At 38.0% G+C, this 14,458-nt stretch overlaps 1 protein-coding gene across 1 annotated transcript in view; it reads right to left on the bottom strand.

Annotated features, from left to right (window-relative positions):
• The window catches only part of ITPR2 (inositol 1,4,5-trisphosphate receptor type 2), a 432,120-nt gene that overhangs the window by 307,559 nt on the left and 110,103 nt on the right, over nt 1–14,458 (bottom strand). The window contains exons 10-11 of the mRNA XM_019737570.3: nt 12,627–12,671; nt 4,060–4,211 (exon numbers count right to left, since the gene is read on the bottom strand). Of these exons, the coding sequence (XP_019593129.2) occupies nt 4,060–4,211; nt 12,627–12,671 (197 nt within the window). The remainder of the gene's footprint in view (nt 1–4,059; nt 4,212–12,626; nt 12,672–14,458) is intronic.

Below are 14,458 nucleotides of genomic sequence, written 5' to 3' on the forward strand. Positions count from 1 at the left end.
CAGGTGGGGCCCAACAATGAGTATTTTAACAGGCTCTCTAGGCAATTCTGATACATGCTAAAGTGAGAAGCACTGATCAAGTAACCAACTCAGTTAAAACTGCTGTATGATAGTAGTTCTTTTTGTAGTTTAATCATCTGCATGTAAAACTATACAGTTGATCCCATTATTCATGGATTCCTCACTTGTGAATTTATCTACTCACTGAAATTTAGAACCCACAAATCAATATTCAGGGCTCTTTCGCAGCCATCCTTGGACATGTGCAGAGCGGCAAAAAATCTGAGACCCCTCCATACACACATACACACGCATGCACGCACGCACGCGCGCGCACACACACACACACCAGTCAGGCTGAACAAGGCAATGCTTTGCCTTCTTGTTTTTGCTCTCATACCATAAACATGTGTCCTTTTCGTGATCTATTGAGTGCCATGTTTTTCACATTTCTATGCTTTCTGTTGGTGTGCTTGTTATTTAAAGACGAGGGTAAAGGGGATCAAATATATGGTTATGGAAGGAGAACTGACTCTGAACACAATGTGATATATAGATGATGTATTGCAGAATTGTACACCTAAAACCCATGTAATTTTACTAACAATTGTCACCCTAATAAACTTTAAAAAAAAAAAAAAGTCCCCAAGCATAGTGCTGAAGTGCTGCCTACTAGTCCTAAGAGCAAAGCTGTGGTGTACCTTACGGAGAAAATACTTGTGTTAGATAAGCTTCATTCAGACATGATGATAGTGCTGATGAACGTGAAGTCAATATTAATGAATCAACAATATGTATTAAATCAGGTGTCTTTAGACAGAAATACATACAACACAAGTTTACATATTGATTGATTGTCAAAAATATTGTGACTAGAGCTGGGGTGTCCAAACTGCGGCCCGCGGGCCAACTGCGGCCCATGATCCATTGTTAATTGGCCTGCAGCAAATTCCAAAAATATATTTAGTTTACTTAAATAAACCAGGTGAGGCAATACGTACTTCACCTCAAGTGAGTGGCCCGGCTGTTTGTGTATTTTACCGCATATGGCCTTTGGTGAAAAATATTGAAAAAAGTTTGGACACCCCTGGGCTAGAGGGTCTCATGAACCTAACCCCGCATGTCCTAGGAGCAATGGCTCAGTAGTTGTTAATGCAGTGTTCCAGGAATAATAAGAATCAATTGTGTATGAACTATGGCAGTGCCTGAGAACAGCTACAATTGCATCCAATTCAAATATTATAATTTTTAGTGAACCTTTCATTATCATTTATTTAACAAACATGGGTTGTCTATTAGAAGAAAAGCATTGTGGTAAGTTCTCTGCTTTCAAGTGGATAAGAATTCAGTAGGAAAGGTAAGATATAAATAAGCCATACAACATGAGGCAGAAAACATTAAGTCCAATAAAAGAAAATCAAATAAAACACCAAGGGCCTCAGGGAAAGAGTTTCATGCAACATCATGGTTCTGTTCATTCATAAAAGTAGACAAAATAGAGACTGAGTTTCAAAAACGTAAAATAGCAAAGATCCGATCCTTGCCCAAATAATCACAAATTCTGAAATACCTCTGTTTTACCACTTATCATTTCCTGCATTGAATTACACAGGAGCTGTTAATATTGATTCAGTTGTCTTCCCCATGATATTGAAAGCACCTGAAAAGTGGGGCCACAGCTTATTTAGCCCTGTGGACAGTTCCCCTAATCTTACTCATACTTGTTCAATACATGCTTATTGAGGTGACCTAGGTTACTGGGTTCCAAATTAAAGAGATTACACTTCAAGATAATAACTTGAAATTTTCAAGAATTTTGGAAATCAGTAACTCTTTCAGACCTATGCCACATAAATATGTTGCTATTAAAATCTTGATATAATCTGAAAGTCTAAACTATGAAGGCATGGTAGCATAGTGGTTAAGAGCAGAGGCTTTGAATTCGCACACTCCAGGATCAAATATCCAGATAATGATTTTAAAAAGTAAAGCCTGCATCCCACCCCCAACACTCTGATTTCACTGCTCTTAGTGCAACCAAAGCATAAAGAGGTCTCAGTGCTATCCAGGTAATTACAATTTAGAGTCAACTTGAAAAGCACTGCTCTACCTAAGCCTCTAGCTCCTGATTTGTAAGAGTTGCTGCTAGAACTAAAATAAATATATATATATATATATAACTTGACAGAGAGCTTAACATTTACCGTGTTTTCCCAAAAATAAGACCTAGCTGGACCATCAGCTCTAACACATCTTTTGGAGCAAAAATTAACATAAGACATGGGTCATATATTAATTTTTGCTCCAAAAGATGCATGAGAGCTGATGGTGTAGCTAGGTCTTATTTTCTGGGAAACACAGTAGAAAGTGTTCCAGACTTATATCATAACCGTAGTTTTTATTAAGTGTTAATTAACATTAGCTGTAATACAATTAATGACAAATGAATCTATGTTAATACTGAAATACCTCTGTGTAAAACTCTGTTCTACACTGAAAAGGGCTTCAACAGTTCTGCATAGTAATAGATTAACACTTCCATGTAAAGCAAGACTCACGAGCTTGTCATGGGCCAATGCACTTTATAGTGACATCCTTTTTATTTCCTTAAGCAAACCTTCTTAGTTAGAGTTCAAGAAGGACTTCATTTTTGCTGAGTTAAAACCTAAAATGATCAAAATTATACTAAGGATTGATTAGGATCCCAATACTCAGAAAAAAGGGCCAGAAATCTGGATCAGGTAAAGCCTTCAGAAGGGATCTCTTTACAGGTTTAAATTGGTGGAACAGGGAAGAGTAAGAGATAGCTCATATAAAGCCAAGATTCGGTAATATTTCTCATGAGTGAGAATAACCATGAAACACCCTGGGAAGGTCAAGGAACAGTCTTTCTCAGCAGTGTTAGCACAGCAACTTTTTACCCTCCCTGAAAGTAACCTACACAACAATGTCTGCCTTTTGTGTAGGTACGTTCAGCCTAATCATTGCCATCTGCCCAAGGCCAAGGACAATAATGCTCTTCCAAGGACAAGTTAGAACCATCCCACTAGACCCCATAACATGGGCAAGACTCTTCTGTGCATCTAGAGAGTGCATTGTAGTGCTGTCGTTAGAAAGTAGACAATTGTAGGCAAAAGAGCTTAAAGTAATCAAATTCAAGCAAAAGAATGTAAGACATTCTCTTACATTAAGTTCTGGCTACCTCGTTATCAATCCTCCTCCTGCCTCTCGCTCACTTAAGTCCAACTAGTCTCCAAGCTGGTCCTTTAACACACCTAGTAAATTCAAGACGTTTCCATTTCATGTTCCTGCTGTTTGACATACTTCTAATGGAGAGGACTTGATCTCTCAAATCATTCAGATCTTTTCTCAAATATCCCAAATCAGAAAGGCCATTTCTGAATACTCATACCTAATAGAACTCTCTCCACACTCTGCAATTATTTTTCAAAGCATTTTCATTACCTGACCTTGTATTTTGTCTATTGCCTCTCTCCCCACTTGAATTTAAGTTTATTCAGTTTTAAGTTTAAGTTTAACCAGTTTATTCAGTTTTCTTCCCAATGTTAAGGGCAATGTCTATTCAATAAAGATTTGTTGACTGAATGACTAAATAAATAAACCAATGAATGAATGAAAGAGAGAGAGAAAGAAAGAGAAGTAAAGAAAGCAGGGAGAGAGGGAGACGGAAAGAGAGAGAGAAAGGAAGAAAGGGGGAGAGAAAGAAATCTGGAACCTGGCATGATAAAAATAAGTGATATTAGCATTAATAGAAAGCTTCTAAATTATTTTTTATTTTAGTAACCAAAAGCCATATAAGTAATAACAATAGATGATTCTTATGAATTTTTCAGGATTTCTTTGGTCCTGTACATTGTAATTGTTTATGAGACTAAAACAAAGTATGTTAACTTACAAAAGCGGCATGATTTTTTATATACCTATGCTCGCTGCACTGATATCACAAAAAATTATATTAACATTATGATTTTAATTCCTTACCTACCAGTAAAATTATTCTAAGAAACATTATTGTTTAACCATAATTTTTTTTCTTACCTTGGAACCAGGCAGTCAGCTCTCTGAAGGGTTGTGGCATCCAGTTCAAAAAGGGACGCAATGTCATTCCCATGTGGAACTGAGACCAAGGTGTACATGATCTTCTCCCCTACCTGGCGTTTCTTCTTTGAAGTTGGAAGATCTCCATCTCTCTGTTGAGGAGGTACAGGTTATTTACTTTTATCAGGTTTCTTACTAAACTCTCCAATTAATTGGGAGATAAGGTTTAAATTTGGACATTATAATCCGATTTCTTCACTGGATTACAGAGAGGTCTATTTCACATCATCCAAAAAAAGCAGGTCAGGCCTGACAGCCTTTGAAGTAATTATTATCAACAGTGATAAGTCACACTCTCCTGGAGGGGTGGCTGGATCTGGGCAAATTATCAAGGCACTAACAGTCACAGTAGTTCCCTCCCCTTATATTAAACCTATTTACACAGTAGTAATTTTGACCATTCCACATTTAAAACAAACACAGAGGAAAAATAGTTGGTTCAATCATCTAGATTTCATAAATTAAAGAGTAAATATGGCAGTTTCAGAGTTTCTGCCTAATTCCCAAAACATAATTGGGACATTATTCTGGAAAGAAGGAGAATCGCCAGCAACATTCTCATTCAGTTCATCAGATTGTTCCATTAGATCCAAGAACACGATATAATGGCATATTAAGCGAAATAAAGTGAGATCTTCACAAATAGAAGCCTTCATGATGGCGGGAAACTCAGTCAATATTTCTAGTACACTCCTACCATATTAAGCAAGCAACCATACAAGATTGATGATTTGGTATTTTTACTTGAACTTCCCCCAAGTCTCAATCCCCCGTGGAAGAATGTGATGCACAAGAGAGCAAAATATGATGCAGCAAATGTAGTGTATGCTTGGTAATTACGTACATAAATATAGTTACTTATACATACTTATGAAAACAAATGAATTTTAAAGTGAGAGGGAAAGTGAGGGTCATTATACCATCACAGGAAGTTGAATGAAAGCAGGGGAGGGAAGGGATGCTCAAAAGGAAAATGAAAGTGGTCCATATCCAACAACGAGCATTTACGTAGGGGCTGCGATGACAATGAAACATTACGCCTGGTCATTCCAAAATATTCACTTGAAGTTCCACTCTGAGATTGTGAATATCATGTTCCTTGCATCAGAAACCCCTGCAGTTTCATTCTGGTGTCTTTTGTAAATGCTGTACAAATTGGTAGCACCTCTGAACTGTGAGTCGGCAGAGGAACTGCCAGGGTTCCTCAGCAGGAGCCGGATCCCACAGAGCCCAGCAGCACCTGCTTAGCTCTTGTCATCTTTGACTTATATGTCTTCTGCAGTGACCAAAATGAAGGCAGGGGTCTGGCAAACTCTCCCCGGGTAGTTTGATCCCCATAAAAATTATTTCTAATCAATAATTATGAACTATGTTTACTGATCAGAAAAAGTCATACTTCACTTACTATACATTATAAAGGAGCGTAGGGATATAGGAGAGCAGGAAATGCAGAAACAGTAAGAATACTATACTTCTGAATTTACACAAAGCTTCCCACATACCAAAATCACTCCCTTGGTCATGCTCACTAATCTTACAACAAAAATTTGAGTGAGAAAAAGATGAGTATTATCATTTCCTTTAAAGAAAGAGATGAGTGCAGTATATACAGGAGAGGAAGACTGAGGGAAGGGAAGAGGAAAGGGAATGGAGAAAGAGAAGAAGAGGAGAAAGAAGGGGAGGGAAGAGAAAGGAAAGGGGAAGGAGGGAGAAGAAGTGGGGAGAAGGGAGCAAAAAGGGAAGCATGGGGGGGAGAGGAAGAAGGAGGGGAGCATTAGATGGTGGTGGCGAATGCTCCAAACTCAACTAGTCAAGCCTCAATCTAAGTTAACCAAAGCCAGAGGCCTTAAACACAGAAAGAGTCACTCCTCAAAGGGTAGCCATGAACTCATGGCTAAGAACCTTCCTTAGGTGAAAAAATTCTCATGGATCAAGAGACCCATTTCACACTGTAGGCATGGAAGTCTGTGAATTGAAGACAAAATCTATGAGGAGCAAAAACACTCTCACATCTTGAAAGAAGAAAATTGAAATGTCTTTAACTAACCCAATAAGAATAGTCTAGCCAGACAAATGAGTTGGGGGAGATGGCTGCCTAGGTAACATAACAGCTGAGGATCATGGAATCTCAAGTTTGGGAACAGTCTTTAGAGATCATCTGTGAGCTAAAAAGACTTCTTCCCAAGTAACCCATTGGCAGCCGCTAGTGAAGTGAAAATCTATTACTTGGAATTTATTCCTTTGGGTCTTGAAATCATTTTGGTTTTTAATCATTCCTTATTGAAATTTAGACAGCCTTTGTACAGGTTTGTTTACCTCCTGCATTTCAACTCTCACAATGGGTCAGGAGAAACGTCCTAAGGAAAAGAGAAATCATTGGAATGGGAAGGCAGAAACGGGAAGGAGACGGGAAGGAAAATGAGTATGGTACTGCAAAGGGAAAACAGGAGTATACAAGAAAAATACAATATCAGAGGTACCATTCATGAAAGAAATAATTAATAAACTGTTTCTCAGGAAAAGCAGCTTCTTCTGCTCTGTGAGAGACACTGTCATGAGAATGACAAGACAAGACACAGACTAGAATACTTGCAAAAGACACAGCTGATAAAGGATTTTTTTGTCCAAATATACAAAAAACTATCAAAATTCCACAATAAGAAAACAATAACCCAATTAAAAACTGGGCAAAAGACCTGAACAGACACCTCACCAAGGCAGATATATAGATGGAAAATAAACATGAAAAGATGCTCAACAGCATATGTCATTCGGGAGAGGTTCTATAATGAGACATTACTCACAACAATGAGATACCATGCACACCTACTAGAATGGCCAAAATCCAAAACACTGACAACATCAAATGCTGGTGAGGATGTGGAGCAATATTCACTGCTGGTGGGAATGCAAAATGGTGCAGCTACTTTGGAATATAGTTTGATGGTTTTGCACAAAATGAAACATACACTGGACCATGTGATCTAGCAATCACATTCCTTGACATTTACCCAAATGAGTTGCAAAGTTATGTCCACACAAAAACTTACACACAGATATCTACAGCAGCTTTATTTATTTATAACTGCCAAAACTTGGAAGCAAATAAAGATAGATGTCCTTCAGTGGGTGAATGGATAAATAAACTGTGGGACATCCAGACAATGGGATAGTACTCATTACTGAAAAGAAATGCACTATCAAGCCATGAAAAGACATGGCAGAACCTTAAATGCACAGTGCTAAGTAAAAGCAGCCAATCTGAAAGGCTACCTACTGTATGATTCCAACTGTAGGGCATCCTGGAAAAGGCAAAAGTATGGAGACAGTGAATAGATCAATGGCTGCCAGGGATTAGGGTGAATAGAAGACTAAAAGGCAGCACAGAGGGCAGCGAAACTCTTCTGTGTGATACTGTAATGGTGGATACACGTCATTGTACTTAATATCATCATTCATAGAATATACAACACCAAGCGTGAACCCCAATCTTCTAATTATAATTTCCCTTGAAGGAAAATGCACTAACTGACTCAACAATTTAGATCTACTTAGTAACTGAAAATTGGCATTGTGGTTTATACATCAGTCACTTGTCAGTGCATTTAGCAAGAGTCACTCCTGCTGTACGTACTCCTCTTTTGAAATGCTAATAAAATAAATTTTCTAGACTTATAAAAAGAGAGCAGATCCAAACTCCTAGAGATTGCCCTCCTACCCCACCCCCCTTGATAATGTCTCCCTGTGGGGTCTCAATAAGAGTTGACACTATTTTGACACTCTTACAGTGAACAATAAAAATCATTTCCAAACATAGAAAAAGCCCATTTATTAGGTCTAACTAAAAGAGGTCACTCTGAATTACTCATACAATGTAAGACCTGTGATTTAATGCTAATTACATAGGATACGTGGAATGTACTATTTTATTCCTAAATAATTTACTTGGGTCTTGTGGGGGAGGGGGGAAGCTTTAATGAATAGATAAGTTCCATTTATAAATATTCTAATAATTGTTTATATGTGAATAAGAGCTTCTAACATGTTTAGAAGGTTTTTAAGAGTGCTCTATTCTTAAGCATTCTGCTTTTAATCTCTTGTATTCTGTTAATCTGTTTAATAAACTCTCCTTTGTAAATAGTTTGACAGTCAACTTCAAGCCAGCCCCTCAACATTTTTAAATAATGAAATATGAATAATATGTTATAAGTATACAATTTGTAAATGCATGATCAAGCTTCAACATACAAGAAAATCAATATTATATTTCCATAACATGAATACAGTTCTGTTCAAAATTGTGTGCTTGTGGCTTTTGTTTATAAACCCACATTTTTTTTTTCAGTAAGAAAAAAGACGCAAAAAACACTAATTCCCTGCACAGAATTACAGAAGCACAATGCCCTCCCTCTTGCATCATGAAAATACATTAAGGTACAACAGAGCTTAGACAGGTGTTAAATTTAACTATCAGCCAGCTCTCCAAAACACTCTCAATTTAGGGAATGCAGGGCTTCAGAATGTTAACCTACTCCGCTGTGCTCTTATAAAACTAGCATTTGCACTTGGAAGGAAAGCTCTCAGGTTATACAAGTCGAAATCCCTTATGAGAAGCCAGCCGAGTTCACTAACGGCTGGCGTGGCTTCTGCCTGTCCTGGGGCCGGCCGGTGGCAGCACAGCAGTTAGCCTCCTCCAACACCTTCTCTGTTGACTCATTTGTGAGTCATCGAATTTATAGCAGAGACATCACGTTGCAGTTCTGTTGTTAGGAGCCAGAGACATTCTGTAAGAAACAATGTATGCGTTTTCAGGGCTGATTCAGACCTGTGAGAGGCCACTGGCGGCCTAAGGATGTGCACGCATCTGTGTTTCTGTTCAGACCCTCGGGGGTTTTTACTGCTGACTTTATGTAACAGGCAGGATCGATCGTGCCATTTAAAGCAGCAAACACTTCTCTTGCTGTGGTTCCTTAACAATATGTTACTCTCAAACTGATTCTTAACATGACCCTTGTTTTCTTCCGTCTCCTTATCACCTTTACCACGGGTGACTATATATTAAAACTCAAGGAAATTTGGTGGTCTTCTTTCAGAATCTGGTACCCGCCCACCCAAAAGAAAAATTCTACACAATAGAATTTTCAAGTATATTTCAGTAAAGTGTCATGGTTCCTAGAACATTTCTGTTTATACACAAAGGCTGATGATTCTCAACAGGCAGAGAAAGTCTGGCCCCCAGGGGGCATTTCCAGAAACACTTACAGTTGCCATAACTGTGGCTGAGGGGAACAAGTACTGGCATCTAGTGGGTAGAGCCATGGATGCTGCTAAACAATACAAAGGACAGCCCCCCCACAACAAAAAATTATCTGGCTCAATATATCAATATTGCTGAGGTCAAGAAACCCCAGCACAGACAAAAGACACTTACTTGGAAAATCAGATCACATTCCACATAAATACGATAATATTAAAATGGCTGGTGTTATTCCAAAAAAAATTCCCTTCAAAGAGCCATTTGAAAAGATGCATCCTTTCAGGGAGAAGAAACTAATGACTGTCAGGTTCCCAGCTGGGCTTGACACCATTCCAATGTTTACAGAGTCCCTGTGGATGCTGTACATTTGTAAGATTGGAAATAATAGGCTCTTTTGAAGAATAAATACAGCAATTTGGGTCTTAATGGGAGCTCTGACACACACTGCCTCATTTCAGCAATGCCATGCATTAACCTTTGAAATTTCAAAAATGGAAGGCAACATGTTGATAAAGGTTTCGAAATTACAGGAAAGATATTAACTGGATATTAAAGAGACAACATAGGGAAAATTAGGAAAGAAAATAATTAGCACGTCACAGTGAACTCGGTGTTACTGGAACCCAGATCTGAGGAAAGAGAGCATTGTGTTTTTGGAAACTGATTTCATTTTCCACAGGCTCAACTCTAACTGCTCCTTTGTTCTCTTTTTTAGACAGAAACAAAATTATTGCTAGGTGGCAAATGGTCTATAAAATGCGAAGCCATATTGTTAGCTTTATTGTTCCATATCCTCAGGTTTATTTACTTTCAAACTAGGGATTTTGGAGAAAAAAAATGAAATCAAATGTCTCCAGTTGGATGTGTTTCTGAGATGACAGATGACATCTAGTCATAAACGTCTACAGCAAAGGCAGACCCACCTGTGTTATATGCAATTAAAGTATTGCTCAAACAGAACAGCATTCTTTCTCACCTTTAGAAATAAATAAGGAAATTGTATTTCAGAATCGAAAGGGAAAAAAAATCTATCGAGTCTAACTAAAAGCTTAGTTAACACAATTATGAGTGAACTTCATAATTTATTACTTATTTATATTGTTTATGCTGCTCCATAAACCTTCATACTCTGAGTGTATTTTTCCACTCAGATGAGCTCAGAAATTTAATACAATTGCACAGTTTGAAGCTTTGATATGGTGTCCTTTGAGCAGAAACAACTTGCATTTTTAGCATACTAACATCTTTTATTCAAAGAGTTTCCATTTGTCTGATCACATTTTAACCTCATGGCACGCCAGTGAGGCATGTAGGGCAAACAGTCTTATTCCACTATACAGGTGAGGAAACTGAGTCTTAGGAAAGCTATCTGACTTGTCCAAGGCAAGACAAGTTAATGGTGGTGCTAGAAGTAGAACTCTCTTGGCTCTATACCATGCTGAAGAGTCACACAGAATATCCTAAAACTAAACCTTGAGAAAGAGGAAAGCAGCCCTTGACATCCAACAGCTAGCCTGGTATTATCAGCCAAGCCTTGGTCTTGCTAGGAGCTGGCCTGGCACCCATGGCTAAGCCACAGTGTTCTCTTGTTGAACATGAACAATTTCACAAAACATCAACATCAGACAAGGCCATTCTATGACTAGGATGGATCAAGACAAAACAGCACACGCCATAATAATGTCTGATTATCGATAAAATATGAACAGTCCTTTAGCCACAAAAATGACTAAATATCCCTCCTACCCTAACTAATATGAATGACTGCTGCTTCTTTAGCAATTACAGCTTTCGCCTGGCTCTAGCTTGCCCTCTCTATGAATAAAATTTATTAAAATACCTCCTGACAGCATTCCTACCCAAAGGAAAGCCTCACTTCCTTAAGTCCTCCCCCAAATACCTTGTACAAGCCCAAATCCTGTAAATTCTATCTCACAACCCTCTTACTAAGATGCCCTACGGTCCCCCAAGTGAGCGTGCAATGAGTAATAAATAATAAACCCCACTTGTTCAAGTACAGGTGTGTTCCTGGTGGTCTTTGGCTGGAGGCCATTGAGAAGCTAATAGTTAAAACCAAAGAAGCTATGATTCATGTACTTAGCTTTTTAAACATGGCTACTGATAGCATTTTCCTAAGTCATAGAAAATCAAGAACCCGACAGTCCTGGAGCAGCTTTATGAAAACCAAGGGGAGAAGAGACACACAGGGTGATTACACTGAATTACAAACAAAAGACTCAATTGGTGTAATAAGCCTAATTGTATGCTTAGGAATACTGTGACACAAATTAAAATTTTCATTGAGCCAATGACTTGATACATTAGCTTATTTCTATTGTAAACCTGATAGATGGAGACAGGAACCAAACAGAATTGATTTGGGTCCAGAAATTCTGATTTGATTCACCTCTCCCACATCAACATCCTCATAAAACAGAAAGCTGTATAGCAAGGCAAAGATGCAGTCAGTTTAATTAAACAGCCCAACTCTATCAAAGAGTGGAATTTTGGATAATGCAGCATTAATACCTACCAATTCCAAAAGGGGTTACTAAATTCTTAAGAAAATTGATTATAGGCTGTGTCTATTTTATATCAAAATATCTGGCAAAATTGTTTTAAAAAAAAAAAAGCCATTCATCCAGGTTTTAACTGCATCACATCAAATCATACTAAATTTCTGAATTTTGATTAAATTAAATCATGTTGTCATCATAAAATATTCTTTAAAAATGATGATGAAATGAGCAGGGTGAATATTCATAAATAGTTTAATGAAAATTGGCTTTAAAGTAAGATAGGTGTTTTTTTGAGTAGCACACTTGAGAATATCAGAAAAATCAGTTATCTAGCTGTTTGATGCATCAATATTTCCCTGTAAGTAGAAACCAGATTATTTTGAATAAAAAATGACTGGCCTGTTGTCCTTTTTTACTATCATGCCATAATTCCATTTCTCCTTCCTAATTTCTATTCATTTCTGAAAACATCTCCCAGATGTTAGCTGCGTTTAGCATTCGTAATCATAAATCATCTCTAAGGTGCTAGAAATCTCCCTAAATACCCATTATTGAATATCTTCATATAATCTAAACCATATTATCTTTTGCCTCTGACCTTTAATCCACACCTCTACTCAGAGAATCTCAGAGTCCCTAGTCTTGAAATTTTCTATTAACCTTTCAATTTGTTCATATAAAATATAAACAATATGCTTAGGATTTGGGGGGGACAAAACAATTCCACTTACCACATTTTTTCCTTCATTTTGGGCATCTCGATAATCAGGATTAAGCTGGAAAACAAAACAAGACTAGTTTTGCATTGCTATCAAGAGCATATTAACAAAATAAAGGATCTTTAATTCAGTTCACTATTGTTTCTTTAACTAAATTTCATATAAAAAGAAGTTAGGAAAGAAACATGGGTAAACATCACAATTTAAAACATTACCTTGAAACTCTAGTAGCAAGAGACTGGAGCTAAAATGCCAAGTTTACGGTCTTTTTTATATAAGAACAGTTGACATCTTTGAACAAGTGAGAGCTGACAATCCTATCCCCTCTGAGGTAGCATTCAAGAGAGTTCATTATTTTGAATACCTCAAAATCTGCCATTGACCAATAACTCAGAAACCAATTTAAAAAAATAGACCAAGGAAAGTTGTAGCAATGATTCAAGATTATGCTCCACAAGCTAGACACACAAGAAAGGAAACAATCAAGTAAAAGAGGAGCAATATATCGATCTATATCGGAGATGTCAGCTAACGCATGAGGACTATTGAACCAAACAAGAGCATGTGTCTTTGGGCTTGGATTGTGGAGTTGAGGGTCATTCTGATGAGAAGGATGAGTTCTGCACGTGCTGAGTATTGGTCCACGCATTTCCAGCTGGTTAGAATACGGAACTCCTGACTCCCACCTGACGACACAGTCTCAAAGGGATGTCTTTGCTGTAGTGAAATAACTAGCTCATAATATGTAAAACAATTAATTTATAAGGTGTTTTTCTCAAAATAAGGAGTTGTCCAATTGAATTTAATCAGTTTAATGTAAATCAGCTGGTCTATTCGACAGGCAACCTCAGGTAGTTCACGTCACCACTTAAAATGTAAGGTCAGGAGTCTCTCAAAATGACACTTAGCTACCGTGGTTCCCCGAAAATAAAACCTCGCTTGACCATCAGCTCTAATGCATCTTTTGGAGCAAAAATTAATATAAGACCCGGTATTAGATTATATTATATCCAGTCTTATACTATATTAAAATAAGACCGGGTCTTACATTAATTTTTGCTCCAAAAGATGCATTAGAGCTGATGGTCTGGCTAGGTCTTATTTTCGGAGAAACACGGCAGTAGCTCTGAGTAGCTCTGAGGAGGGGCAGTCGCCCCTCCCAACTTACCACTAAATATCAATGAAAGTGCTGAAAAAGATAAAAAGCAAAACAAAACAAAAACCTCTCAATTTCACTGAAAACTGAGGCTGAAAAACAACCTAAACCCCCAGTCTTCAATGAACTGACAGTTATTAAAAAGCAGATGTGGAAGAAGCAGATAACTCCCCAGTTTTTATCTCCTGGCATATCCATGAAATGTTAACCTCATTTCAAGCTGATGGCCATGTGAACACAGTTAAGAGGATCCTTGCTGTGGTTCCCACCAGTGTTTGTCCACTGACTCAGAGATTGCAGAGGATTTACCAATTGATGTTGGATCTGCCGGCAGTTTCTGGGTGTGGGCCGGGTTCGTGTCTCGTGAGACCGAAGAATGGAAACACGGACCAGGGAGAGGCAAAATTTTTTAAAAAGAGGATAGTTTATTAAAAGCAAAGGGTCAGAGCTCCCGAGCGGGAGGGGGTCCCGAATGGGGGTGACCAGTGACTGAGGCAAAAGCTCTTACTTTTTATACCTTCCCTTGCTTGGGGAAAAGGGCTGGAGCCTTTTAATTGAATTCGTCTATCAGGTTTGTCCTGTTTGCCCATCCTGAAGGGATTAAGGAAATAACCCATTCCTATCTACCAGATCTGCTCCTTTGTCCGGCCAAAAGGGATTTGAGATAATTTATTAACCTTAAGGCGTA

This window comes from Rhinolophus sinicus, chromosome 1 (assembly GCF_057876585.1).
Source record: "Rhinolophus sinicus isolate RSI-liver-muscle chromosome 1, RSI-T2T, whole genome shotgun sequence".
NCBI lineage: Eukaryota > Metazoa > Chordata > Mammalia > Chiroptera > Rhinolophidae > Rhinolophus > Rhinolophus sinicus.